The sequence below is a fragment of the Passer domesticus genome, chromosome Z (assembly GCF_036417665.1).
Source record: "Passer domesticus isolate bPasDom1 chromosome Z, bPasDom1.hap1, whole genome shotgun sequence".
Taxonomy (NCBI): Eukaryota; Metazoa; Chordata; class Aves; order Passeriformes; family Passeridae; genus Passer; species Passer domesticus.
This window is the reverse complement of record NC_087512.1, coordinates 52,437,239-52,465,216: the sequence shown is the minus strand read 5'-3', so window position 1 is coordinate 52,465,216 and position 27,978 is coordinate 52,437,239. Positions and strand designations below refer to the sequence as shown.

Genomic DNA, 27,978 nt, shown 5'->3' with positions numbered 1-27,978 from the left:
TAATAGTGTTTAATTACATTTAAATAGCACAATTTTTTCACCATTAAATAAGGGGGTTTTTTGCTCATATGTACTATTCAAATTTCGTTTCAATTTGATGTGTGTTTTTAAAACATAACTGTATTTTTAAAATCATTTGACCTGCAGGTGGAAATGGTGTATTCATTGTTATCAATGCTTGGTACTCATGATAAAGATGACATGTCAAGAACATTGCTAGCAATGTCTAGCTCCCAGGACAGCTGCATAGCCATGCGTCAGTCTGGATGTCTTCCTCTCCTCATCCAGCTTTTACATGGCAACGATAAGGACTCTGTGTTGTTAGGAAACTCCCGTGGTAGTAAAGAGGCCCGTGCCAGAGCCAGCGCAGCGCTGCACAACATCATTCACTCCCAGCCCGATGATAAGCGAGGCAGACGGGAAATCCGTGTGCTTCATCTCTTGGAGCAGATCCGTGCTTACTGTGAAACATGTTGGGAATGGCAGGAGGCACATGAACAAGGCATGGACCAAGACAAAAACCCAAGTAGGTTCTGCAAGCCATATAAAAACATTTTGAGGATATATTGAAAAGAGTGGATTTACAGAAAGTACAGCTTTAACTTCTTGCTGAATGTGTGCACGTTTTCTTATATACATATATGTATGTGTATGGTATCTTCTTTATTTAAGTTTAGCTACTGTTGGGAAATAGTATGTGTCACAGATATGGTACCCTATTTACAAGCTTTTTATTTAAATATTGGACTTAGGTGTGCTTTGCAAATAGTAATTCTAGTGGTTTATATTTGTAATTTGTAAAATAATATTGAATATACACTCATTCTGTTTTGCATTTTTATGGATAAACAATCCCAAATTGCTCTTCATGCAGATGTTTTGGAGATAGCACTTTCCATTTGGAAGAGGGGCAGAAAGAACAAGTTAAATAATCTCCATCTATCTAAATGAACTGCTATTTATAATGCTATATGTGAGAAATGTAAATTAATAGGATTTTTCTCAGGGAACAGTTAGAAAAATAGATTTAACCTTAGAGTTACCTTTGTTGCTCCTCTGAATTAAGGGCATCCCATGAGTGGAGCCTGTGGTGTCCGTGGCAGGTGTGTGACTGAAATCAGGGCTGCTTTGTGCCTGGTGCTCTTCAGCAGAAGTAGCCTCTGCACAAGCTGTATCAGTACCATTTCTACATTATCCAGAACCTAGCTCGTGAAAATATGAACTTAAAAATTTCTAGGTTATGAAGTAAAAGGTTTAATTAACCATTCATAAGGATATAGCACCCAAAGAAACAGAATGTTATTTATTTCCACCAGAATATTTGACCACATGTATTTGTTTCGCAAACATTATTAATTTCTGAGAGTAATAAGGTAATACTTCTGCACCGCAAATCGTGTTTCTAACTCAGCACATACATTCAGGATTCTCCCTAATTTGTTTTCAAGCATCAAATATATTTACAGTACACACTTTCTTTAGTAATAGTCTTAACTAATTGTGTGTTCATGGATTACTGGGAAGATACAGACCTGACCAAAACTGCAGCTGGTTTATTTTTAAGATTAGATTTGCTCTGGAGAATTTAAGATCTAGACAAAATCACCTGGAAGGTACTAATTATTACCTGTTTCTGGATCAGTGCCTGCTCCAGTGGATCATCAGATTTGTCCTGCAGTATGTGTTTTGATGAAACTTTCATTTGATGAAGAACACAGACATGCAATGAATGAGCTTGGTAAGATCAGACTTCAGAAGCTTGCTAGAAACCACAGCACTCCTTGTGCATGTCACTGCATATATGGCTTTTTTTTACTAACAGTTTAAGCTATTAACAACAATTCATTTGTGTCAGTTGTCCTCTAAGTGCTGAAAGCAGTTGAAATTAACTACACCATTTCCCACTGGATAAGTTATTATTATGTCAATTACTGTTTTTTCTGGCATGAATTGCAAATTTTGGAAAAGTAATATTGTGGAAATATTTGCAATTTTACAAGTATTGAACTTAAAATTGAGACTACTTTCTGGGATGGGGGGTTTTTTGATTGGTGTTTTAGTGGGGTTTTAACAAAATAATTTGTTATTATTTGACAGACTGAAATGTTTAGTCCGTGCTCAGTAAATTCCATGCATGCAATTTTAGTAATTCATATGTCTTTCTGAGCATTGTGGTTTTCAGACGTTTGAGGTTTCTTCTGTACATAAAAATGCAATTTTTTTCCTTGCTACATATGTCCTGTACTTGCAACATTAGAGTACAGCTATAACTTTTTACCTGAATTCTTTTTAAAGGAGGTTTGCAGGCCATTGCTGAACTGCTGCAAGTGGATTGTGAAATGTATGGACTTACAAATGATCACTATAGTGTTACCCTAAGGAGGTATGCTGGTATGGCTCTGACAAACCTGACTTTTGGAGATGTGGCAAACAAGGTGAGAGCAGACCTGTAAACTTGCAGTAATTTCAGTTCATACCTGTTTGAATTACAGCTCTCAACACAGGTGATTAAAATCTCCAGGACAGGATATTGAGTTTAAACTCAAGGCAGGAGTTCCATATACCTCTCTCATTCCATCCTGTTGCTAACAGAGAGCACCACAAACAGAATGTTCCATCATACAACTATGGTATTGGCTCTCAAATCACTTTTGTAACTGAAAGCAAGGATTTTATCTGTTGGTCTGTTTTTTTAATGAGAACTAGGTTAGTATGGCACACAGCAATTTTATAGTAACTGATTCTTTCTGAGAATGTTGAATTAAAATTCGTAATTGGGTCGTTTTCTGACGTTTTCAGTTATTTAAGAATACTATTACTGTCTAATGAAATTTTTCCAACCTCTTCAGGCTAGAGCTTGCTTTTAAATATATGGAGTATATCTGTATCAAACTGGGCACTACTTCAATCATTATAAGAGAAAATTGGTTTCCCTACTTTCTGAGAAGGACATTTCTTATAAACGCTAGAAACTTTCAATAGATTTGCCAGACGGTGGATCTTAAAATAACTCAATACTGAAGACTTACCCTTGTGCTCTAGAGGGAAGAGATTTCAGCAGTAAATGGAAATAACAGACTTCAGAGAATTCGAGATTTGTTCTCTCACTAGGCAGTAGGTAACAACACATTGCTGGCTCACAGGGGATTTTATCTGGTGCAAAGGAGAGAAGACTTCTAAGGTAGTAATGGTCCAGATCATGTCCTAGAAGTGCTGTAAAAAATACAAAATTTGAGTACAATTTTGCCACTTCTGTATTTAAACCAACAGCTATGCTGAAATTTTAATAGTTGTAAACCAAGTATTTATTGTTGACAACGTATTTACTAAGTTTTTCTTGATTTTAGATATGGTTTGCTTAAAATATCAAAACATTATGCAGAAGCAGCCATCTAACCTACTGTTTAATCCTGCTCACTTTATTTTTTCTCCTGATTGCTAACAGGCTACATTATGTTCCATGAAGGGCTGCATGAGAGCTCTTGTAGCCCAGCTGAAATCTGAAAGTGAAGACTTACAGCAGGTAATGGTCTTTTGAGATAAAATTCTTCTTTTGTTGTCTGCCTTAACTTTGATGTAAAATTTTTCTCATACTTATTTCATTAATTAGGAAGTACATTCTTCTTGTAAAACATTCTTATCTGTAGGATCATGTTCTGGGATTCTTTGTGGTTTGTTGTTTTTTTAAATCATAATGCATGGGCTACAAATCTTTTTTTATGACCCTGATTTGTTACTGTCTGTTCTAATGGGTACTGCTGTGTAAGGAAAACAGCCTGAAAATAAAGCCTTTAGGAAGTGCTTAGGGTAATCCTCAGAGCTGAGAGAGCAGAACTGTTGGAACTTGTGTAAAATTGCTAAATATTAAATTATAATCAGCTTTAATTAATGCTTATTGCATACAAAGTGGAACAGTTCTTTAAAAGAAAACCCCCTTTTTCCTTGCAGTCTGAGGGAATCATCAGACAAAAGAGCAATTTTAAATAAAATTGACCTTATCTCTTAAAATGCTGTTAACGAAATATTCTCTCCTTAACAGGAGGAGCTTGCTAGTTACAGTTGAGGACAATATTAGAATTACAATAGAGGTTATTGGATAAACTCTGTGATGTGGTATTAGGACAGGTATTGAGTATTTTTGAAAAGAGAGTCACAGCCCCATGGGCCCTCTGACCTCTGGGATGTGTCCAGCCACTGGCACCTAGACACCACACACACACACACAGATCAGGAAGTCCTTCACTCAGGACAAGTTATAAATGGGATTTAGTAAGAATATGGGACTAAGTGGACTCAAAAAGCATGTCCACACAACTGTATCAGCCAGTCAGCTGTTCAGATGTCACTGTGCCTTTCTGTCCCCTATGCTTTCCTGTGCTGAAAGATCACCTCAGTCCATCTGTTTTCCTGTATTTGAAACCTTTGGGTCCTGCCATCCCGCAATAAGCGTTCTACAGTTCCAGAATGCTCCTCCCCTGAATCCCACAGTGTCCCACATCCCCAGTCCAAAATGGGCAGAGAGCTGCTCCCTTTGACTCCCCTGAGTGTCACAGCCATGCCACGGGGTGGTGGGTTCCCTGAGAGAGTTCTGGGAAGAGCCTGGACAGGGCATGATTCCCACCTGGTTTTGGGCTGCTGTGTTGAGGTGGGCTCTGAGGGGCTGGTTGTTCCTTGGGAGCAGTCAGGGCTGGGTGCTCCTAGGCCCTTCCATGTGCCAGTGGCTCCCTGTGCTCCACTGCGGGGGTGAGCAAGGGAGCATTCACCATGTAACCTGAAAAGTTCATGCACTTCTCTGACAATGAGAACACCCATAAGCAAAGGTTTTCTCTCAAATTAGTTTCATGAGGGATATGCGTGCTTACAGCTGTTCACAAATGGATAGAGTTTAACATGTAATGACTGCCCACTACAGTGACAACCTATTTGAGTATAACTGCTGCCAAGTGCAAGGACATCTTCTAGAGATAACTATTCTGCTTACAAAAGGCACAGTGTATTTTAAAAATACTTTAAAGAGCTTTATAAACATAAAAATAATCATACCATCTGAGAGACAGGCAAGTGATATTGTTCTATTTTCTAAATGGAAAAACTGAGAAAAATATTACATACATCTCTCCTCTGAGATGATACAACTCTAGAACAGGCATAAAAATAGAGAAGAAAATGCATCTACAAATGTTCTGCTAGTGTGGGAAGCAGGGAACCTGATTTCCAATCTCTGTTTTAAATACCAACACGCAAAAGCCAGTACCTTTGATCAAACTGGATGCTGAAACATTAGACCACTCTAGCAGACAATACAACAAAAAGATGTTAGCAAATTTTAGTTCAGTAACTGAACATGACTACTGTTAATTAACATTGCATTTGATAAGTCCAGGAGGAAAGTTGGATAACCTGCTAAAAACGTACGTATCTTGAAATATGTTCTTTTTCTTTCTTATTTTGCAGGTCATTGCAAGTGTGTTGAGGAACTTGTCCTGGCGAGCAGATGTAAACAGTAAAAAGACTCTAAGAGAAGTTGGAAGTGTGAAAGCATTAATGGAATGTGCTTTAGAAGTTAAGAAGGTATCTTCTATAAGTGATTAAATTGAATTTCTGAGAGATTGCCTTTATTTTACACAAAACACTAATATGACCATTGACCATTTTTGATAACAGCAGTTGCTGAAACAGTTGATGTGGCTCAGGTAATTTGCCTGGAAGAAGAGTTTGATTTAACTTGGCAGCAGACCACAATGGAGCAATGGCACCTCAAAACTAGTATTGATCTGATTTTATTTATGAGGGTTGACTGCTTTTGCTTTTCAGTTTCATGAGCTGTGCTGTTAAAATAGTCTTTTTTATAATTTTGTCATTTCATAAAAGCTCGTTTCAGTTAGTTAGTAGGTGTCTACAACTTCTTTGGTGTGTAGATGAGAGTATATTCCATCCCAGAGACTCCTGCCAACTGGTCTTCAAGCCCTTTCTATCATTGTGGCAGCAAACAAGTATTGAGGCACATATTTCTGATACCTCTGGGGCAGGCAGTACCAAATTCATGGCTGAAGGAAGGAGAAAAGTGAACAAAATACATGCGCACTGCTGCCTGCCACCCACCTTACCAGAATTGGAATGTACACAGCTCCTTGAATGTGTTTCTGAGAGCTTAAGGTCAGTAGCTGAAAACTTCTCCTGTCATGTTGCTGTTTTCCTAGGAATCCACCCTGAAAAGTGTTCTGAGTGCCTTATGGAATTTGTCAGCTCACTGCACTGGGAACAAAGCTGACATATGTGCTGTTGATGGTGCTCTTGCATTTCTGGTCGGCACACTGACATACCGGAGCCAAACAAATACTTTAGCCATCATAGAAAGTGGAGGAGGAATACTAAGAAATGTTTCTAGCCTAATTGCTACTAATGAGGACCATAGGTAGGTACACTTCTGGCAATTTTAGTGGTTCCACATGTATATTTATTTGACAGTTTCTGTGACCAAGCCTTAATATGAATGCATATATTAAGTATAGTAATTAAAAACAGTTAATTTGTAGTACATTTGGTGAAGTGGGTATTTCACTTACATAACAGAAACGTGCAAACAGATTAAGAGCTGCTGCTTACTAATGATGAACTGTACTAAAAGCTAGCTATTCATATTTGTAATAGGATTTGGTTAGCATTCAGATAAAAGCTAGTGGAAATGTGAGTTATTTGCACAGGAGAATTCTTAATTAACCTTTGTAAGGGCAAAACTAATTTCTAGAATAATAGGTTTCTGTTTTGCTTTGTGTCTTATCCTTTTGAAGTGCCACTTACGGATGTTTGTTTTCAATTACTCAACACCAGGCAAATCTTGCGAGAGAACAGCTGCTTACAAACCTTGTTACAACACTTGAAGTCACACAGTTTGACAATAGTTAGTAATGCATGTGGGACCCTGTGGAATCTCTCTGCTCGAAATGCAAAGGATCAGGAGGCGCTGTGGGACATGGGAGCCGTGAGCATGCTGAAAAACCTGATTCACTCAAAACACAAAATGATAGCCATGGGTAGCGCCGCAGCTCTACGGAACCTCATGGCAAACAGGCCAGCAAAGTACAAAGATGCCAACATTATGTCTCCAGGATCAAGCCTCCCATCTCTCCATGTCAGAAAGCAAAAGGCACTGGAAGCAGAATTAGATGCTCAGCATTTATCAGAGACTTTTGACAACATTGATAACTTAAGCCCGAAAGCATCTCACCGCAATAAGCAGAGACATAAGCAAAATGTTTACAGTGAGTATGTCCTGGACGCCAGCCGCCATGACGACGGGGTGTGCAGGTCAGACAGCTTTAATGCTGGCAATATGAGTGTGCTCTCACCATATGTAAATACTACAGTATTGCCTGGCTCCTCCTCTTCCAGTAGAGGAAACGCAGAAAATTCTCGATCTGAGAAAGACAGGAGTGTTGAAAGGGATCGAACAGTAGGTATAAATACCTATCATCAAGCTGCAGAAAGTACTGGGAGTTCCTCTAAGAGAATAGGAATGCAGATTTCTACTGCTGCAGCTCAGATTGCCAAAGTTATGGAAGAAGTAACAAGCATGCACGTTCCACAGGAAGACAGAAGTTCTGGCTCCACTTCTGAAATACACTGTTTGACAGAAGACAGAAATGCCCAGAGGAGATCAGCTTCTGCCCATACTCACTCAAATACATACTTTCCAAAATCCGAGAACTCAAACAGGACATGTCCTGTGCCTTACACAAAAATGGAATACAAAAGAGCTTCAAATGATAGTTTAAATAGTGTCAGCAGCAGTGATGGCTATGGTAAAAGAGGCCAAATGAAACCTTCCATTGAGTCTTACTCCGAAGATGATGAAAGTAAATTCTGTAGTTATGGCCAATATCCCGCTGACTTGGCACACAAGATTCACAGTGCAAATCACATGGATGACAATGATGGAGAACTAGACACTCCTATTAATTATAGTCTTAAATACTCAGATGAGCAGTTAAATTCTGGAAGGCAGAGTCCTTCCCAGAATGAAAGATGGGCAAGGCCTAAGCATATAATAGATGATGAAATGAAACAAAATGAGCAAAGACAGTCAAGGAACCAAAATGCAGCCTACCCTGTGTATTCTGAAAGTGGAGAGGATAAACACATGAAATATCAGACACCTTTTGGACAGCAGGAGTGTGTTTCTTCCTTTAGATCAAGAGGATCCACTGGCTCAGATCAGAATAGAGTAGGCCCAACTCTTGGAATGAATCAGAAAGTAAACCAATCCTTGTGCCAGGTTGATGATTATGATGATGATAAGCCAACCAACTATAGTGAACGTTATTCTGAGGAGGAACAACATGAAGAGGAAGACAGACCAACTAATTACAGCATAAAGTACAACGAAGAGGAACATCATGTTGATCAGCCTATTGATTATAGTTTAAAGTATTCAACAGAAGTTCCAGCACCTTCTCAGAAGCCATCTTTTACTTTTCCAAAGACTTCTTCAGTGCAACTCAATAAAACTGACCATATTCCCCCAAGCAGTGGGAGCACATCAGCCCCCTCAGCTGGTTCAAAGAGGCAGAACCAGCTTCACCCAAGCTCTGCACAGAGCAGAAGTGGTCATGCACAGAAGAACGCCTCCTGTAAAACTCCCTCAATTAATCAGGAAACTATACAAACTTACTGCGTTGAAGATACCCCGATATGTTTTTCAAGGTGTAGTTCTTTGTCATCCTTGTCATCAGCTGAAGATGAAATAGGACGTGATCAATCCGCACGTGGCACAGATGCCAATAACACACTGCAGATTGCAGAACTGAAGGAGAACAGCGGGGCTCTACCTACAGAAGGTGCAGCGAGTGAAATCACATCAACAGCACAACACATCAGAACAAAATCCACTAGACTTCAGACTTCTAGCTTGTCTCCTTCTGATTCCTCTAGACATAAAGCTGTTGAATTTTCTTCAGGTGCCAAATCTCCCTCTAAGAGTGGTGCCCAAACTCCTAAAAGCCCACCAGAACATTATGTACAGGAAACACCACTCATGTTCAGCAGATGTACTTCTGTAAGTTCCCTGGATAGTTTTGAAAGCCGTTCAATTGCTAGTTCAGTTCAAAGTGAGCCTTGCAGTGGAATAGTAAGTGGTATTATAAGTCCCAGTGACCTTCCAGACAGCCCTGGACAAACAATGCCTCCAAGCAGAAGTAAAACACCACCACCTGCTCAAGGAGTCCAAGTTAAAAGAGAAGTACCTAAAGGAAAAGCAACCACTACAGAGAAGAGAGAGCCTGGTCCTAGACAGGCAGCTGTAAATGCAGCTGTTCAAAGAGTTCAGGTACTGCCAGATGCTGATACACTATTACATTTTGCCACAGAGAGCACACCGGATGGGTTTTCTTGCTCTTCTAGCCTGAGTGCTCTGAGCCTTGATGAGCCGTTTATACAGAAGGATGCAGAGTTAAGAATTATGCCTCCAGTTCATGAAAATGAGCATGGAAATGAAGCAGAACCTGAACAGTCAAATGATACAGAGGATAACCAGGAGAAGAAACCAGAGAAGCCAGCTGAAGCAGAAAAAGACATTCTGGATGATTCTGATGATGATATTGAAATACTGGAAGCGTGTATTATTTCTGCAATGCCAACAAAGTCTTCACGTAAAGCCAAAAAGCCTTCTCAAGCATCTGCTCAAAAAATGCCTCCTCCTGTAGCCAGAAAGCCCAGCCAGTTGCCAGTTTACAAACTTTTGCCTTCACAAAGCAGATTGCAATCACAAAAGCATGTGACTTTTACACCAGGAGATGATATGCCACGGGTATATTGTGTTGAGGGTACACCAATAAATTTTTCAACAGCTACATCTCTGAGTGACCTGACAATAGAATCCCCCCCAAGTGAGCTGGCCAATGCAGACAATGTGGGTGTGGGAGCAGAGTCAGGGGAGTTTGAAAAGCGGGACACCATTCCTACAGAAGGCAGAAGTACTGATGATTCTCAGAGAGCAAAAAGCTCAGCTGTGATTCCCCTTGGCCTGGATGATGACAAAACAGAAGAGGGTGATATTTTGGCTGAGTGCATTAACTCAGCTATGCCAAAAGGAAAAAGTCACAAACCTTTCAGAGTGAAGAAGATAATGGATCAAATTCAACAAGCATCGTCATCTCCAAGTAATAAAAACCAACCAGAAGGTGAGAAAAAGAAGCCAACATCACCAGTAAAGCCTGTTTCCCAAAATAATGAATACAGAGCACGTGTGCGAAAAAGCATAGAACCCAAAAGCAATGCTAGTAATGAAAGAAGCTATCCAGAGAACAGAGATGCAAAGAAACAGAACCTTAAAAATAATTCAAGAGAGTTTAATGACAAATTGCCAAATAATGAAGAGCGTGTAAGAGGAAGCTTTGCATTTGATTCCCCTCATCATTATACACCGATTGAGGGAACTCCTTACTGTTTTTCACGGAATGATTCCCTGAGTTCTTTAGATTTTGATGATGATGATGTTGACCTTTCAAGGGAGAAGGCAGAATTAAGAAAAGGAAAAGAAGGAAAGGAAATGGAAAGTAAAGAGTGCTCTAATGCAGAACAGTCTTCAAATCAGCAGCCAAGTAACAGGACACAAGTTTGTCAAAAACACCCAGCGGGCAGAAGCCAGACAAAAACTTTCTCTCAGTCAACTAAAGATATTCCAGACAGAGGTGCAGCTACAGATGAGAAAATGCAGAATTTTGCTATTGAAAACACACCTGTTTGTTTTTCTCGCAATTCGTCTCTTAGCTCCCTCAGTGATATTGATCAAGAAAACAATAACAACAAAGAAGGGGAACCTGCAAAACGTCCTGAGGCTCCTGAGCCACAAGTGGAATCCAACAGACCACAGACTTCTGGTTATGCACCTAAATCATTTCATGTTGAAGATACTCCTGTGTGCTTCTCTAGAAACAGCTCTCTGAGTTCTCTTAGCATTGACTCAGAAGATGATCTTCTGCAGGAATGCATTAGTTCTGCTATGCCTAAAAAGAAAAAGCCCTCAAGAATGAAGAGTGATGGTGAAAAAAATAATTCCAGAAACACAGGTGGTATACTAGCAGAAGATTTAACACTGGATTTAAGAGAAATACAGAGGCCAGATTCAGAACATGGTTTTTCACCTGATTCAGAAAACTTTGACTGGAAAGCTATACAAGAAGGTGCAAATTCTATAGTCAGTAGCTTGCATCAAGCTGCAGCTGCTGCATCACTGTCTAGACAAGCTTCATCAGACTCTGACTCTATCCTTTCATTAAAATCCGGTATTTCTCTAGGGTCACCATTTCATCTTACCCCAGACCAAGAAGAAAAACCTTTCACTAGTAATAAAGGTCCAAGAATTATTAAGCCAGGAGAGAAGAGTACACTGGAGTCTAAAAAAGTAGAATCAGAAAGTAGGGGAATCAAAGGAGGGAAGAAAGTGTATAAAAGTATGATCACAGGAAAAGCACGCTCTAATTCAGAAGTTTCAAGTTTGAAGCAACCACAACAGACAAGTGTGCCTTCAATTTCACGTGGTAGAACAATGATCCATATTCCAGGAGTTCGAAATAGTTCTTCAAGTACTAGTCCTGTTTCCAAAAAAGGACCCCCACTCAAAAACATGAACTCCAAGAGTCCCAGTGAAGGCCAAAGTTTGACTAGTTCTCCAAGAGGAGCCAAATCATCAGTGAAACCTGAGCCAGCTCCTGTGACTAGGCAGCCATCAGGGTTGAACCAGAGTGGATCAAGTAAAGGACCTTCTAGATCAGGATCTAGAGACTCCACTCCTTCCAGACCTCAGCAGCAGCCATTAAGTAGGCCTCTGCAATCTCCTGGCCGAAACTCCATTTCCCCAGGAAGAAATGGTATCAGTCCTCCCAACAAACTGTCACAGTTGCCAAGAACATCATCTCCTAGCACAGCTTCAACTAAATCCTCAAGTTCAGGTAGAATGTCATACACACCACCAGGCAGGCAGATGAGCCAGCAAAACCTTACAAAGCAAACTGCCTTACCTAAGAGTACCAGTAGCATTCCACGAAGTGAATCTGCTTCAAAGGGGTTAAACCAAACTCTCAGCACTGGTGGATCAAACAAAAAGACTGACCTATCCAGAATGCCATCCACAAAGTCTAGTGGAAGTGAATCTGACAGATCTGAGAGACCTGTTCTCGTTCGTCAGTCAACTTTTATTAAAGAGGCTCCGAGCCCAACTCTGCGGCGGAAATTAGAAGAGTCAGCTTCATTTGAATCGCTGTCGCCTTCCAGGCCAGATTCTCCCACAAGGTCCCAACTACAGACCCCAGTTTTAAGTCCTTCTCTTCCTGATATGTCTTTATCCACTCATTCACCTGGCCAGAGTAGTGGTTGGCGAAAATTAGCCCCTAATCAGAGCCCTACTACAGAATATGATGGGAGACCAGCAAAGCGTCATGACATAGCTCGTTCCCATTCTGAGAGTCCGTCTAGGCTGTTGATCAACAGATCAGGAACGTGGAAGCGTGAGCACAGTAAGCATTCCTCATCACTTCCTCGTGTAAGCACTTGGCGGAGAACTGGAAGTTCCTCCTCAATCCTGTCAGCTTCTTCAGAATCCAGTGAAAAGGCAAAAAGTGAAGATGAAAAGCAGCTTGGAGGTTCTCTCCCTGGACACAAGCAAAGTAAAGAAAGCCAAGCACCAGCAAAAGGTACTTGGAGGAAAATAAAAGAAAATGAAATTCCTCAGATAATGAATGATCCACAGCATTCTTCTTCAGGTGCCACAAATGGCTCTGATTCCAAAACCCTCATCTATCAGATGGCTCCAGCTGTCTCTAAGACAGAGGATGTGTGGGTGAGGATAGAGGACTGCCCAATTAACAACCCTCGATCTGGAAGGTCCCCAACTGGAAATACTCCCCCTGTTATTGACAGTATTTCAGAGAAAGGGGGTGTGAATGGTAAAGATCCTAAAGAGATTCAAGAAAAGCAAACCCCAGGGAATGGAGGTGTTCCTGTTCGTACCGTTGGCTTAGAAAACCGTCTGAACTCTTTCTTTCAGATAGACAGTCCAGACAAGAAGGGCACTGAAACAAAGCCTCTGCAGAATAATCCTGTTCCTGCACCAGAAATTAACGAAAGTACTGTTAACGAGCGTACTCCATTCGGTTCCAGTAGCTCAAGCAAGCACAGCTCCCCCATCGGTGCTGTGGCAGCAAGGGTGACTCCTTTCAACTACAACCCAAGCCGTAGGAAGAGCAGCGTGGACAATAGCTCTGCTCGACCCTCACAGATACCAACCCCAGTGAATAATAGCACCAAGAAACGTGACACCAAGTCTGAAAACACTGACTCCAGTGGAACACAAAGCCCTAAACGTCACTCTGGCTCTTACCTGGTAACTTCTGTTTAAGTGCAACAACAAAAAAAAAAAAACTGATGTATTATATACAGCAGCTACTTAGAAACTTTGTTTCAAATGAAACAGAAAAAATGGGGATTGATTTTTTGTTTGTTTATTTTGTTTTTATTTGTTGTAAATAGCTTTGATTCTTGTTAGATGGTCCTTGTTCTGGAAGCCATATTTGATAGTATACTTTGTCTCCACTGGTGATTTTTGCAGGAATACCTGATTTGACAGTTTGGAATAAAATTGCTAAAGCAAGTGTATTTGTATAGTATGTTTAACATGTATTCCCATGTTTAACATGCATCTCATCCCATTATCCTTTGAATATTGCTTGTCGTTGAAATCATAGAATAGCACAATAGAAATGATGCAGTCATATTGCTTTACCAATAATTTCTAGATTACAGACCAACTAAACTACATCAGGGAAGAATTGGTATTATTTATGCAAAAAAAAATACGCTCATGCTTAGTATTTGTGAGTTCATCTAACCCAATAACTAATCATGTGGCTGTGAAATTCACAGTAATATGGTTTCCGCTGAACAAGCTTTCCCAGTCTGCTTTTCTGCATGAATGGAACTGATGGTTCATTTTATGAAGTAATGATTAACATTTCTGTGGTCACATAATGTGCATAGATAGATATGGTGTAACAATTTACACTTTCTTTGTGCTCTGAAAAAGAAGAAAAAAAAAAACAACAAAAAAAAACTGTGTAACTGTAAAACCTTGAACAAAATTATTTTACCTGAATTAGATTTTATCTTAAAGTAGGTAGAATTTTTTTGCTATGCTGTATCTTGTTGTATATTCTGGTATTTGAGGTGAGATGGCTGCTCTTTTATTAATGAGACGTGGGTGATGTCTCAACAGAGACTAAAATGAACATTTCAGAATAAATTATTACTATATGTAAGTTGTGTGTGTTACTTCTGCATTACATAAAAATACAGGATTTTACTTTGAGATGTCACCATATAATGTGGTTGTATGCACTTAACACTTAAGGCCTGATTTAGGATAATCCTGCACCTCCAGTATCTGTTCTTCCTTATCACTGACAAATGGCTGTTGTAGGATGCTTTGAACATTTGCAGGATTAGGCCCTAGGTCTTCTGTAATATATATGTAATTGAAACAGTTTCACACATCTCAGGTGCATAACAAGGCTAAAGGCAGGGTATTTCCAGTAGCCACGCAGTATAATTGTTCTCATGACTGCAAGCCTGAAACAATATTGTATCTACAAATAATATTTGTAAAACAAAACATTTTTTGATTGGGGATATAATGTAGAATGTGAAATAGTGACTATAAGGTGAAATTTTGCTTCTATTTGCGCTCCGTGGGTGTTGGTTTTTTTATTTATTTATTTTTTTAAAAATTGTGAAGGGAAAAATATCACAAGAATCCCATGGCAGCAAGAAATCTGTTACCATAATAGAAAAATAATTTTATGCAAAACATGACATTTGCTGCCTCAAGCCTTTTTGATGCAAATATAGATTGTGCTAGAACAATGCTGAAAAAAAACAGATTTGTGCTTTAAAAATACAAATATAGTCTGAATTTTGATGAGGATTACTTCAGAGTAGTAACATGAGAGAACAGAACATTAACCATTCTGTGCATGTTTAAACAAACCATGAAATGGTATATCAGTTTTGTTGTATCTCAATTGGATTGTTCTAAAGGTAGCTTACTAAATAACTGATATGTCAGAATGCCCTGATTTCAGGAAGCCCTGAAATAGAGCTACTTATCTTTATGGTAGCTTTTACTCAATTGCAGAGTGTATCACTTCTGTGGCTTTTGTACTTCTGATACTGAAGTGAATCAATTGAATTCATTATAAGTCATGCACTGATTTAGGAACACAATCAAGACACTATCAGCAGACAGAAGCCAATTTATATAGAAGCCAGTACCAAAAATACGTGTTTGGCAGAAGTGGTATCTTACTTGCTCTTTTGTTCTTTGCTTCCTGTCAGCTTTTCTTAGAGACATGCCATGTTCCTGTATCACCTTGTGAACCTGTTAAGAAGCAGCACTCCTCATGTTAGCATTTGCAATATTTTGCATACAAGTTTCTTCATTAAACTTCTAATATGAATGAATATTGAGTGTCCTTTTAAAGATGAGACAGAAACAGATTATGTCATGTTTTTAAAGTCAGGACTTCCTGCTGGAGTAGAATATAGAACTCCATCCTTGAGTTTTAATTTAAAGACCACGTGATTTTTTTTTTTAATCATTATTTTGTGCTGGGCTTTTAACAACTAATACAAAAATATACTACATAATCCAGAATAGTTGTTTAACACGGCATTACATATTTGTCCTGTCAGTTAAAGAATTAAAGGTAAACTCAGTCTCAGAAAATAAATTCTGGTTTCAGTTCTATTACTGAAAAACTACTGAAATCAGTGTTTTTAATCATAAGATAACGTGAAACTATAAATAATTGTATGCGTATCAAACACCAGAATGTCTTTGAAAATTATAGTGGCTTCTTGATATAGACTTGGGGATACTTCATGATCATTATAATTGGAAAGTTTCTCTTAGTATCCACTTAAGTAAACCTATATTTGTAGCAAAGACAAGCTGGAGAAACTTTCCAACTATAAGGGTAGTGATACACTAAAATATGCTTCCCATGGGAGTTGTTAAATTTCCATTATAGAAGTTTTAAGAAGAGGTTTATGAAACATCTCATAGGGATGGACTGTAGTATATTTCATATTGCCTGTGTGCAGAGATGGGTGATCTTTTGAAATCTCTTCCAGATCAACATTTCTCTGATTCTTTATCTAAAATACTTAGTATCCACTAAGAGCCTTTCAGAATATTTAAAGACATCCATGATGTTTGATTTATGATGGGGATATAAAGTTATATTCTTTAAGCTTAACTAAAAAACAGATCCCAGAAATATAAAATCAAAGATATGAAAAATGGTTGCAATAAGTATATTTGGTCTTGGATTTTGTTAATGATGTCAGAGTCACAATAGTCAGATTTGATTTATGCTGCTAAAGATAACCTCTTGTTCCTTGGTTTTATTTGTATGAAATTGCCACAGCAGGTAAGGTCAAGGCAAAACAAAGAATAGCAAGGAGCTAAGGAAACCAAGACTCAGTTTACTGTTCTGGGATGCACTGCCTTTCATTCTACCAATTTTGGTAGAATTTTTTGTGACTTATGCTCAGACCTTTATTTGTCTTTGAATTATCTTATCATATCTAGTGCATACCAAACTTATACTTAAAAATCTGTTTATACTGAAAAATAACTCATAAAGCTCATTTCAGACTGTCTTCTAGCTTTGTCCTCTTGATGTTAAAAGCAGAGATCTGACCTCCCCACAATTTGTAATTAGTTCACTTTTTAAAACATGCTTCCATTTTAGTTTCTTGCAGTGTGCCACAGTTAAGGTTACTGCTCAATTTCTGTGTAAGCTCTTCTGACTAAATATTGCAGTCTTTAAAGGGAATTAATATATTTCTGTTTTTCATGTGCAGTTCTCTATTGAGAGTATTTTCTCCTGAAAGATTAAAGATAATGCTCACAGCTCTGTCAGATATGACAGCTTAAAAACTGAAAGCCTTGCCATAGTGTCAGGATGAGACTGTAGTATTGTTTCAAGTAGGATTTGGCTGCAGAATACAAGTATAGTTTATGCTATAAATGTCAGTAAGCTGCAGTGTTCTTCAACATAGACAAGTACCTCTAATGCCTTTGGGAAGTTAGCTGCACTGTCTTTGGTAAAGGAAGAGGGAGATAAAAGGGACAGTTTCGGAGTGAGTAATGTTGTCCTAGGGATGTACTTTCCTTTTTTCCTCAGTAAATTACATAAGCTTTACCAGAGAGAGAACAGCTTATGCACAAATTAATGAGGCATTATTTTGAAGTATACTAGTAGACCACAAAACTGTATAACCTTTGCCTGATAATCTGAAAACTGAATTATTTGATGTCTACTTTGAAGTACTTCATAGGTGTCCATCCCCTTGATCCCCTTAATAGAAGTTAATGTTACCAATGAAGATAACTGTTAGCATCCTCTTTCTTTTAAGGATAACGATCCATACTATTTCTAGAGCTGAAGAAATGGCAAGTGCTGTTCAAAGAAGTTTTCTTCCCCATTCCATGCTTCTGGCTATGAATCCTGGCTCTTACATGACCATTCAGTGGACTTGCTCACCTCTTACTTTCTCCCCTAATGGGATTAGTAGGATTATTGCTGCTTGGATATGCTGAATTTGCTCAGTGCATAGCTGGACAAGTGCCACCTGAGCCAGCAAAAAAGTAAATAAAACAACAGCTGGTTGAAAGAGCTTGGGATATTTACTTTCCAGAAGGTCATTGGCTTGAGCCATTACAGGCAATTTTAAGCCTATGTGCCAAGTTTCAGACCTTCACCTATTTTGACACAGCAAAAGCAAATGGAAGTTGGGGTTTTTTGGGTTGTTTTTTGTTTTTGTTTTTTTTTTTTTAACTGAATTTTTGCCTCATGGCCTCTAGTGCTGTGCATTTAAATATCTTATATTTGGGTACGTCCTTAATCCTGGAAATTCTGACAACTTCAGAAGTATTACATCACTATATGGATGTGGAAAAGATACATTTCTTCATCAAAAATACCCTCCCCCCAAAAAAAAAAAAAAAAAGTCTACCACATGTAAACTTCTGGGAGACTGTTTTTAGATTTGCAATATTCAATTCAATGCAGTAAATCCTTCCAGTGAAGAGATTTATTGCAACGTTTGGTTTCCTACAAGAGGCTTGAAGAGGGAGGTAACATCTCCCTTTCTTAATGAGGTCAGTATTGTAGGGATGATCTGGAAAATGTTTAGGTGGACTCTTCGTACAAAGAAGTTGTACAGTTACTGCAGTTCCTAGATGCCTCCCAAATGTCTTTCCCATCTAGCTTTCATAAAATATTATGAACAGCCATGACAGCATCACTAAAAATCATGTGTAGACTTCCACCTAAAAGAACTTCCTACATCTACTGTAATGCCTTGCAAAGTTGGATCCACCTGTGCGACAGCTTTGTTCTTGATGAGATGTGTGATTTGGATGAGGCTGTGAATGAGAAGTGAAGTGTCAGTTAACGTAAAGCATGACTTTCTCCACATGTTTAAAACTCTGAGGACCTTTCTGATACCAAATTACCCAAGTGTATTTGCTCTCTGGTTCCACAGCCATCTCCTTTGCACTTTGACATTTAACCAGAAGAGCTGCCCACTTTTAATTTCATTTCAGAGAACATGTAGAAATAAGATTCCTGCATTATAGTTTCCTATATGCAGAATAACAATTTGTATCTGTAAATGTGTTTATAGAGAATGTTACGTAGCTAAGGTTGAGTTTTTAGTCAGAATGGTAAGTTAATTGCTTACGTGTTGTGTTTGGTTACATATTGGAAGTGCAAGGGAATTTGGTGTGGTGCTTTAAGAGTTCACAACATAACTAATGCAGGTGTCAATTAACTTGTGATGCCAAGATGAATGTTCTGCTGTGAAGTTTCAGTTTACCAGATGTGCTGTTTACTTACTCTAAGATTGGGGAACACCTCCCTAGTAGTTTTGCAATTTGCCTTTCTTAGGAAATTTCCACACAGTTACAGGCTTTTGTATTAGTGAATTTCTGCCATTCAAGTTTTAAAGAAATTATTCTAATTTTGCTGTGTGTGGAAACATTCTTTGCTTGAGTGGCTACAGAATTGCAATTAGAATATCAGGAAGATGTAGAGGGATCTAGTTCCCTCAGTAAAATGCATTTCTGTCCAGAGCTCAAGCCATACATAAAAACAGTATATCTAATGCCATCCTTTCTGGTGGGATCTAACATGAATAAAGCTTGTGCTGGTTCTCTGCAAGTAAACTGTCATCCTGTGAGATCAGATGAATTTGCCCACCTGTAAGTGTTGTTTCTCTTGAACAAACTCAGCCCACAATTATATTTGCTTCAATTTTGTTGTTTGCTTCTGCCTGAGATGCATTACTGTTTATATCCTAACTCTGTAATTAATTCTTTCTTCAATTATTCTAATGTATTTTGTTCCACAGTATACTTATTCTGAATTTAGTCTTGCTATGCTAAATAATTTATTTATTACTTGCAGTGTTACATAAAATATCCTCCTGATTGCACCTTGTCAGAGTGGAATTGTTTTCTTGGCTACTACCAAAAGTTAGGTGTCTGTCCACTGTATTAGAAATATGATTTCATTTTAAAAGGAATTTGTTGTTAAGACACTTCAGTAATTCAGTATATCAGAACAAATGCTCTAAAAAAACTATGCATTTTCATTTTATTGATACTCAGATTTCAGATAAATAAGTGGAAAAAAATAAGCTTGAAAACCTGGTTCATCTGTAGAGTTCTCTGGTCTCTTCCATGTTTCACCTTAGAAGGAACCGCACAAAACAAAATCTAATTCTGACACAATATAATTCCATAATCCCTCTATTACTTACAAAAGATTCACAAGGCTTATTTCATTATGACTCATAAGGATAGCAGAGACTAATTAAAAAAATCTCTCTTTCCTGTAAAGAATGAATTCTTTAATTCCTGATTAGACTATTAAGGGACCTAAGTTGATTAATTCCCAACACACAGACACATGTATATTTACATTTGCATTCATATTTTACACTCCCCTATTCACTTTAGACTTTGACAAAGTATTTCAACTAAAAAAAGGGCATTGTTGCTGATTACTGAGATCCTTTGTTTTCTAATATTTGTACCACTTTTTCATACTGAGTTCTAATTTGAGGACTGATTTTCAAGTTGTTCTAGAAAAAAAATACACAAGTCTTTGTTTATATGCAGAAAAGAAAATTGCTAGATATGTAAATGTTTTATTAAAAATAATATTTTTAAAGCATTATAATTATCACCTGCAATTTAAAATCAGTAGGGATCACAAAAACAAGAAGACTTTGAGTGATATTTATATTAAATACAAATGAAGGTAGACTAAGCCTAATTCTGCCCTTTTTTCTCTAACAGTCCTCTATACAAAAAGCACATTGGTAGCAGGGAAGGGCTTGTGCATCTTACCTGACTATTGCTAAGGTCTGGGATGGCACACATTCACACTGGAAGTAACTGGATGAACACACAAATAGCTGTAAAAGTTAAGCCATAATATAAGTTATAAGAAAATTCCCTATTTTTATTATTTTTTGTAGTAATTTGTTATTCCATTGGATGATGAAAAGGAATTTGCATCCTTTTTTTCCTGCTACACTGAGCAGCTGAACTGCTGTGATGGAGTATTTGACACTTCTAAGTGTTTTAAGTAGCATTGTTTAACCACAGTTAGCAATCAAGCACTACCCAGCCACTCACTCCCCTCTGTGGGATGGGGGAGACAATCAGAAGAGTAAAAATGAGAAAACTGTAGATTCAGATAAAGACAGTTGAATAAACAGAAAAGGAAGAAAATTATGATGATCATAATAATAATAGAGAATATACAAAACAATTGAGTCACAATACTGTTGCTTGACACTTGCTGACTGATTTCTAGGCAATCCGTGAGCATGAGCTCCAGCCCACTTTCTCCACAGGCCTCAGCATGAGGCCATAAGGTCTGGAAATATCCTTTTGGCTGGTTTACATGTCCAATCTCAACTTCTTGTGCCACTCAGCTCTCTTCCTGGCAGGGCAGGAGAAACTTACTCTAGCAACAAAAACAGTGCATTTTCAACATTCTCATACTAAATTCATAACACAGTACTATACTACTTACTGGAAAAAAAATTAACTATCCCAGCCAAAACCAGAACATAAATAACTTGGACTTGTTGGAAGTGAAAATCTAGTTGAAGTGAAAGCTATGAATTCAGAGCAAATACTGTATTACTGTATCACACACAGATGACTGATGGCTTCTATTGATCTTGGAAGCTGGCTGCACAGAGCTGTGAATTTACACAGCTGTCAGCTGCTTTACAAAGCTAAAACAGAAGGCTAAAGAATGGGTGTAAAACTGAGCTCCGTACTTAAGAGATAGTCTTTGCAATCAGAAGGAATGAGAGATGGTTAGAAATCCATGTTTTTCCACTTTGCAAGTTCCACTGTGGCCAACTAATAGGGATTTGGATAGAATTTTGGCAATGTGGTGCCCAGCATTCTCCTCAGGATCTTAGTGAAACACTGTATATATTGTTTGCTGTACTTCCTACATTAATTCATGCAAGTCAGGGTTTGGGTGTAGGTGACATAATCCAAAGGGCTTTTAGATCCAAACACCATACAAGTCAGGCTGGTTGTTTCAAGGCCACTTGTCAGCTGCTCTGACACAGACTGAAACATTTAAGCCTCAAGTGGCTTTAGAACATCCCACGCTCCATAAATAAGCTATTGACATTTAGAGTCCTCTGCCACTGAGATGAAGAGAAGTGGTGCTTCTGCTGATTCCTACAGAATGCTGTGTTCATGTTCTCTATATGGGCATGAGGTAGTGCCTCTTCTGATAAAACTTACATAGCAGACAGGATTCTGTATTGTTAAAACCGAAAGGCAGTCTATGGATTTAAAATCACAGAATGGCTTGAGTAGGAAAGGGACCTTAGAAATCATCCAGTTCTGGGTTGAAATTTTGCCATAGGTAGGGACATCCCTTGCTTTGGGAAAATGATGCATACAGTCTTGTAAAAGTGGCAATTAGTGGTTAATTCTGCATGTTGAAGTCTCATGGTAAGTAAATACCAGCAAAATGAAACTAAACTAAAGACAGCATCATTTTCTCTCTATGCTGTTGAAAATTTAGTGTTGGACAGACCTGTCTGTTACTTCCCAGTTGAGTCATAATTCATGAAGTATTTTTCACAATGAAAGTTTTGTGGGTTTTTTTCCCAGCCCTTATATTTTACTTAAAAATATCCTTCTGGAATTCTCATACACAAAAACTGAAGCAAGTCCTTCCCATGTTGGTCCCTTCCCTTCAGTGACCATTGAACAAATCAAGATTTCCCTCTACATCCCTGTTCTGTCTTTTATCTGCAGTCCACTACAGAGCTGTTCCACCAATGCAGGTGAAAATCTGCCTTCTCCTTGTGAAAACCAACTGCTCACTTTGAAAATTTAAAAAGGTTTATTAAACCTCAACAAAAATACAACAAAGGACTACATAAGGAAAAAGCTGCAGTGCTGGGAACTGCCCCCCATAGATACCATGTGGATGGTTCATCTTCAAGATGGACGCTCAGTCTTTTATACCCCTGGGGGGGTTGCATCAGCCAGCCCTGGCCCCTCCCAAAGTCCATCAGTCAGTTCTTCTTTGCCATTTATTGGTGGAGACTGCTTTCTTCTAACCTGATTGGAGATCAGGTGTTGCATGCCACATCCCCCAAGCACCAAGCTTTTCCATTCCCAGCTGCCCCATGCAAGGGACACAAGTGCACACCTTCTTTCTACCTGTCCTAGACAACCCAGGCTGCCTGATGGCAGCAATACGGGGTTGGGGGTGGGGCAGGGCAGGGAAGGGAACTATGGGAAGAACAAAGGGCATCTAAACTACAATAACATAACTATACATCACTAAAGCTTTTCTTAATATTCACACAATAGTTATCCCTTTATTGCGAGAGCAAATCATCTCATTATCCATCTCTAACATGCTGAATAAATTCACTAGTGCTATTATTATATAGGTATTATATAGGTATAGACTATGGATTGTAGCCTCAAGTGAGAAGCAACTGAACATGGATGCAATGTCTGAATAAGAGGTGTATGTGACACTTCCAGTAAAACACTGTGTCACATACAAACTGTGTCACCTCAAATCATCTCCATTTTCTTGAGTTCCCACTTCCAGTTAGGGCATCTGCATTTACCCCAGATGAATTGCAGCAATCTATCACAACCACTTTGAATTGCTATTTCATATTTGTAGAGGGCTCTTGTTGCTGGGTTGTTTTGTTTGGGAAGGGTTTCCTTTGAGGTTTGAGGGTTTGTTTTTTTGGTTTTTTTTTTGTTTGGTTGGTTTTTTGTTTTGGTTTTTTTTTGTTTTTTGTTTTTTGTTTGTTTTGGTTTGGTTTTGTTTTTTGTTTGTTTGTTTGGGGGGGGGGGGATTTTTTGTTATTTTTCTTCCTGTTATGAATAAGGGGGTAATTCGTGCTGGAAATGTAAGATTATTAATGTAATATAAAATGAAGCTTTAAGCTCATGCCCGGCGAGGGGAGAGGTGATTGTCACACAGGACAATCACAGCCGAGGAGGAGGTGCATCATTACCACACCAAGTAAACCTAGCCTGCACAGGAGATGGGCACTCCCGATGGCATGAACGAGAGAACGCCCAGCGATGATGGCCCATGTAGATGTCCACCTCAGACAGACAGGACCATCAAGGACATATATCTGAATGAAGGGTTCCGGGAACTGGGGACAGATACACATCAATTCCCGGACGAGGCTTTGTCCAGCACAGGACAGAGAATAGACACAGCATGAATATGGAGGACTCCAGGAGGGGACAAATGGACTCTGTCGGGGGCAAGAAAAATAATATAAAAATGGAACTCTGCCAGGCCTCGGTGGTGAACAGGGGGATTTGGTGTGATAGAGGCTGGATCATCATTCACCCACTCCAGTCCCGGGGTTGGTGCTGCTTTTTGATTGTTGGCGGTCAGGACTGTATATCAGTCATGAATAAATTTAATTTTTATTTTTTATTTAATTGGCTGGATCAATTTTTACCTATAACATTCCCCAAACACAGTAAAACAGTAAAACCAGAGTCTCAGGACACCTGACTTGCTGGTGACAGTGTATACAGAGACAGAATTGTCTGCTTTAGGGTTTTATAGGGTAATTTTCATTCCCTGCCCCTTCCCTTCCACTGCAGTGGCTACAGACACAGGAATAACTTCAGCAAGTTATACACAGCTTTCTGAGACCAGTATCCCTGCTACTGCTCTCCAAAGGCATTATCTGCGTTCTTGATGTTTTGCTGCAGATGTGTACAAGTCCTATCTTCACCAGTAATTGTACTTTCTCTTCATACTGCTTTAAATTGCTTAAAACCTGTGAGGTGTTGAGTGCTCCATCAATTTCTGAGTCCAGGACCAGCAGATTCTTGGGAAATGCATGCAGCTACAGTGTGCCTGAGCTGGAATGCTTTGTGACCTACTTCTGTCTCTGAATTCCTCAGGCTGGAAATATGCAGAATTCAACTTTGAAATGTATTTCTTATGGCAGTAGAACAAATGCAGTGATTGGATGCCATATACTCAGTGAAGTCATTCCACAGTGATGATGGGGATTAAGCTGACATGTCTCTACTCCCTGCTTCATTTCAGGCATCCTGATTTCAAGATATTGTGAATTCTAGCACCTGTAAAGGAGATGGGTAAGTAATAAGAAGATCTGCAGGAAAAAAATCCCATGCTTCCCCTGTGTGGTCAGTTATGTTCGCCATGTGACCCAGTCTGTAATTCCACAATCTCCATTTCTGACAAATTTTAAATTCTTTTTTCCACCTGAAAAAGATGGGGAAAATAATTTTTGTTTTTGTACCCTTTCTATTGCACAAATGCTGACACACGCTATGTATCTTTCACAACACTAAATTTAAATATTGTTTTCCAAGATAAGCCATTAATATGTTAGTGTTTAAAAGCTACGTGAACTTGAAGAAAAGAAATAACATGCAACTGTCAAATAATACAACAATAATACATCAAAATACACAAAACCTTTCTCAGTGCCCTCTATTAGGTGGGCTGACTGAGGGCAATCTTAATATGTAATGATGGTACTCATAAACTGCAGCTGTGTTCACTGCCTTTAACATACTATCAGAGCACTGTTTCTCAAGGAGATGCACCAGAGGAAATTTCACCATGGAGATTGCTTTACAATCTAACTGAGAGACTAAAACCACTATAGAAATCTAAGGGAATAGTATGGACTAAATTTTAGTATTTTTTTCATTAAGTTTTAGCCTATTTTTCAATTTTAAAAAATGAAGCTGTGGCAATTCCAAATAAATATTTCTTAGCCTTACTTCCTAAAATATTAGATTTGATTGTTCTTCAATTCAAACCCTGCTAGAGCACTGTCCTGCAGAGAGAGATTTATGTTTATACCCTTTTGGTGGGTTCAGACCTCTGTATCCCAGAAGAAAAGGGCAATTCATATTGTTTAAACCAAATGGGAGTAACAAGGTGTAGGATAACCACATTTCATACAATAGTCAGATCATTAATGTGCCCTGCACACTTCATGCCTGCACAGAGACAATGAATATATTGTACCTCGTTTGTCCACATTCACCCTGTGCACACACTATGTACTAACACCCCTCTCCTCCCTGACAGCCCACATCTGTCTTGTTAAAAGCAGACAGAAGAACTGCAGCTGACAGAAGAAACTTCCGCCCATGTTGGCTGATGCATAGAGTTAAGCAGTGACAACCTGGACAACAGGACAACTCCCAAGGTAATGGCAGCTCCTGACACTTCTGAGGTGGCAGTGATCTCAATAAAAAGTCATTCAATAGAAACACAAGTGTGTGCAAGGAAAGGAGATTTAAAATAAAAACACTGTGCAAAGAAAGAAAAGCACAGGATATCCATTATCAAGCTACTGCTACCAAGATGAGAACGTTCTGTTGCTAAGCAACAAAATATCTAAGTAATTATTTGTAAATGGATTACCTCCTAGAAAGCTACACTTTCCTCTGTATCAGTCAGTTTGATGGTAATCTGGAGATAACCCTCAAAAAAACTGTCTTTAGCACTGGACAAGTATTCCATAAAAAACTTCCTTCATAACCGGCACAACTCATTTACATAACCTTGTTTTTCAGCTGAGGAGCTTGTTGAGTCATGTTTGTGAGGAGTTGCCAAGTCGCTGAGCTGGTCCCAGAGAGCTGCAGTCACACTTCCAAAAGCTGCTTGCTCCTGCTGAAGTGACACAGTTGTGCTGTTCGTGTTTTCTGCAGTACTTTGTGCAGTGTATTCATTCAGACAGAATGAGAGCAAAGACCGAAGACAACAAAACTCCTCATCATTCAAAAACCTGAATAGACAGAAACTTTTTAATCTGTTCCACCCTGATTCCTTCTGAAGCTTCTCTGTAACTCTTAACTCTTCCAAGTTTTCATGAAAGGTATTTGCAGTTCTCCCTTGGGGAAACCACTGTGTTGCACTTGGGTCTTAGCATTCCCTCTTCCATATTTCTTTGCCAGCTGGATTAAAAAAGACACTGCCACAGATAAATGCTGAATAGATACCTTCAGTTCTTTGTCCTGGTACATTGCTGCTGTATGAGGAGTGCACAAAATACGACATGTGAAATTCACAGGGTGACTGAATGGTTGAGGCTGGCGGGACTTCTGGGTGTCATCTGGTCCAGCAGGGCCTCCAAGAGCTGGCAGTCCAGGATCACTCCCACACAGCTTGTCAGTATCTCCAAGGATGGAGCAGCCTGTGCCAGTGCTCAGTCACCCGCACAGGGAGAAGGAGTTTCCTGATGTTCAGAGGGAACCTCCTGTGTTTCAGTGTGCGCTTGTCACCTCTGGCGCTGTCGCTGGGCTCCTCTGGAAAGAGCCTGGATCCATCATCCTTGCAGCCTCTCTGCAGGAGCTTGTGTACATTGCTGTGATCCCCTGAGACTTTTCTTCTTCAGGATGAGCTGCTCCGGTCCCTCTACGGCCTTGGTGACCATTCTCTGGAGTCTCCATTGTGTCCATGTCTGTCTTGTCCTGGGGAGCCCAGGGCTGGGCCTGGCACTCCTGGTGTGTCCTCCCCTGCACTAAGGGGCGGGATCACCTCCCCTGCCCTGCTGGCAACACTTCTTGTGGTGCAGCACAGACACCACTGGCCTTGTCACAGCGGTGTCAACAGGCACACGTCGCTGGCTTATGTTCAGATCGGTGTCCAGCAGGAGCCCCAGGGCCTTTCCTGACAAACCGCTTCCCAGCGGGGCATTCCCCCGCCCGTGCTGGTGCCTGGGGCTGTTCCCAGCTGCAGGACTTGGTTCTTCCCACGCTGAACGGCCTGAGGTTCCTGTCAGCCCCTTTCTCCAGCCTGTCGCGGTCCCCCTGTGCTGCAGCAGCTCCCTCACGGCCCGGCGCCACCGGCGAGGGCCCCGCTGCTGCTGTGCCACCATCGCCGGGGCGCCCCTGCCCCTCATCCACAGCCTCAGTCAAGGTGCGACGCAGGACGGCACCCAGGACTAACCCCAGAGTTCTTCCCTTAACCTTTAGTCTGTTTTTTCTCGTGTAATTGTACAGGAAGTTGTGGTAATACCAAATAAACATTTCCGGGCATTTCTTAGATAAATCGTTCTTTGATTCAGACACCGCTAGAGCTCTGTGAGTGAAGGGCACCACAGGGCGGCCCGGCGCCCTCCGAACACATTTTGCGTCGCCCACCGCCTCCCTCTGGGCTCGCACTTCATCGGCGCCTGCAGCCCATTGTTCAGGCTGTGTCACAGCGCTTCCGCGCACCCCCAAAGCTCCAGCCCGTGCCGCCGCCATTCCCGCCCCCACTCCCTCAGCCTAGCGGAAGCCGTGTACACGGCCTCGGCGCTGACGTCGCGCCTTCT

General features: G+C 39.8%; 2 protein-coding genes across 10 annotated transcripts in view; one reads left to right on the top strand and one right to left on the bottom strand.

Annotated features, from left to right (window-relative positions):
* Nucleotides 1-19,560, top strand: part of APC (APC regulator of WNT signaling pathway) — a 94,659-nt gene extending 75,099 nt beyond the window's left edge. For 3 of the 5 annotated variants that reach the window (XM_064403147.1, XM_064403145.1, XM_064403146.1), the window contains exons 10-16: nucleotides 148-526; nucleotides 1,643-1,738; nucleotides 2,296-2,435; nucleotides 3,446-3,523; nucleotides 5,455-5,571; nucleotides 6,201-6,415; nucleotides 6,832-19,560. In XM_064403147.1, coding sequence (XP_064259217.1) covers nucleotides 148-526; nucleotides 1,643-1,738; nucleotides 2,296-2,435; nucleotides 3,446-3,523; nucleotides 5,455-5,571; nucleotides 6,201-6,415; nucleotides 6,832-13,393 — 7,587 coding nt within the window. In that variant the 3' untranslated portion in view covers nucleotides 13,394-19,560. Of the gene's footprint in view, nucleotides 1-147; nucleotides 527-1,642; nucleotides 1,739-2,295; nucleotides 2,436-2,606; nucleotides 2,707-3,445; nucleotides 3,524-5,454; nucleotides 5,572-6,200; nucleotides 6,416-6,831 lie in introns of those variants that run through there. The other 2 variants (XM_064403148.1, XM_064403149.1) reach the window with 2 other exon arrangements.
* LOC135289508 (uncharacterized) lies at nucleotides 160-27,910 on the bottom strand. Of its 5 annotated transcripts, XM_064403153.1 has the most exons (5): nucleotides 26,085-27,910; nucleotides 20,474-20,541; nucleotides 3,030-3,213; nucleotides 1,044-1,202; nucleotides 160-533 (listed from the first exon to the last, which is right to left on the bottom strand). In XM_064403153.1, exon 1 carries the CDS (start codon nucleotides 27,908-27,910, stop codon nucleotides 27,269-27,271), a length of 642 nt encoding a protein of 213 aa, XP_064259223.1. In that variant the 3' UTR covers nucleotides 160-533; nucleotides 1,044-1,202; nucleotides 3,030-3,213; nucleotides 20,474-20,541; nucleotides 26,085-27,268. The 5 variants fall into 5 exon arrangements, with proteins under 5 accessions (XP_064259223.1, XP_064259221.1, XP_064259222.1 ...); XM_064403151.1 differs by lacking the exons at nucleotides 160-533; nucleotides 1,044-1,202; nucleotides 3,030-3,213; nucleotides 20,474-20,541 and adding an exon at nucleotides 24,077-24,905; XM_064403152.1 differs by lacking the exons at nucleotides 160-533; nucleotides 1,044-1,202; nucleotides 3,030-3,213; nucleotides 20,474-20,541 and adding an exon at nucleotides 24,077-24,760.
* Nucleotides 27,911-27,978: the final 68 nt, after the last annotated feature.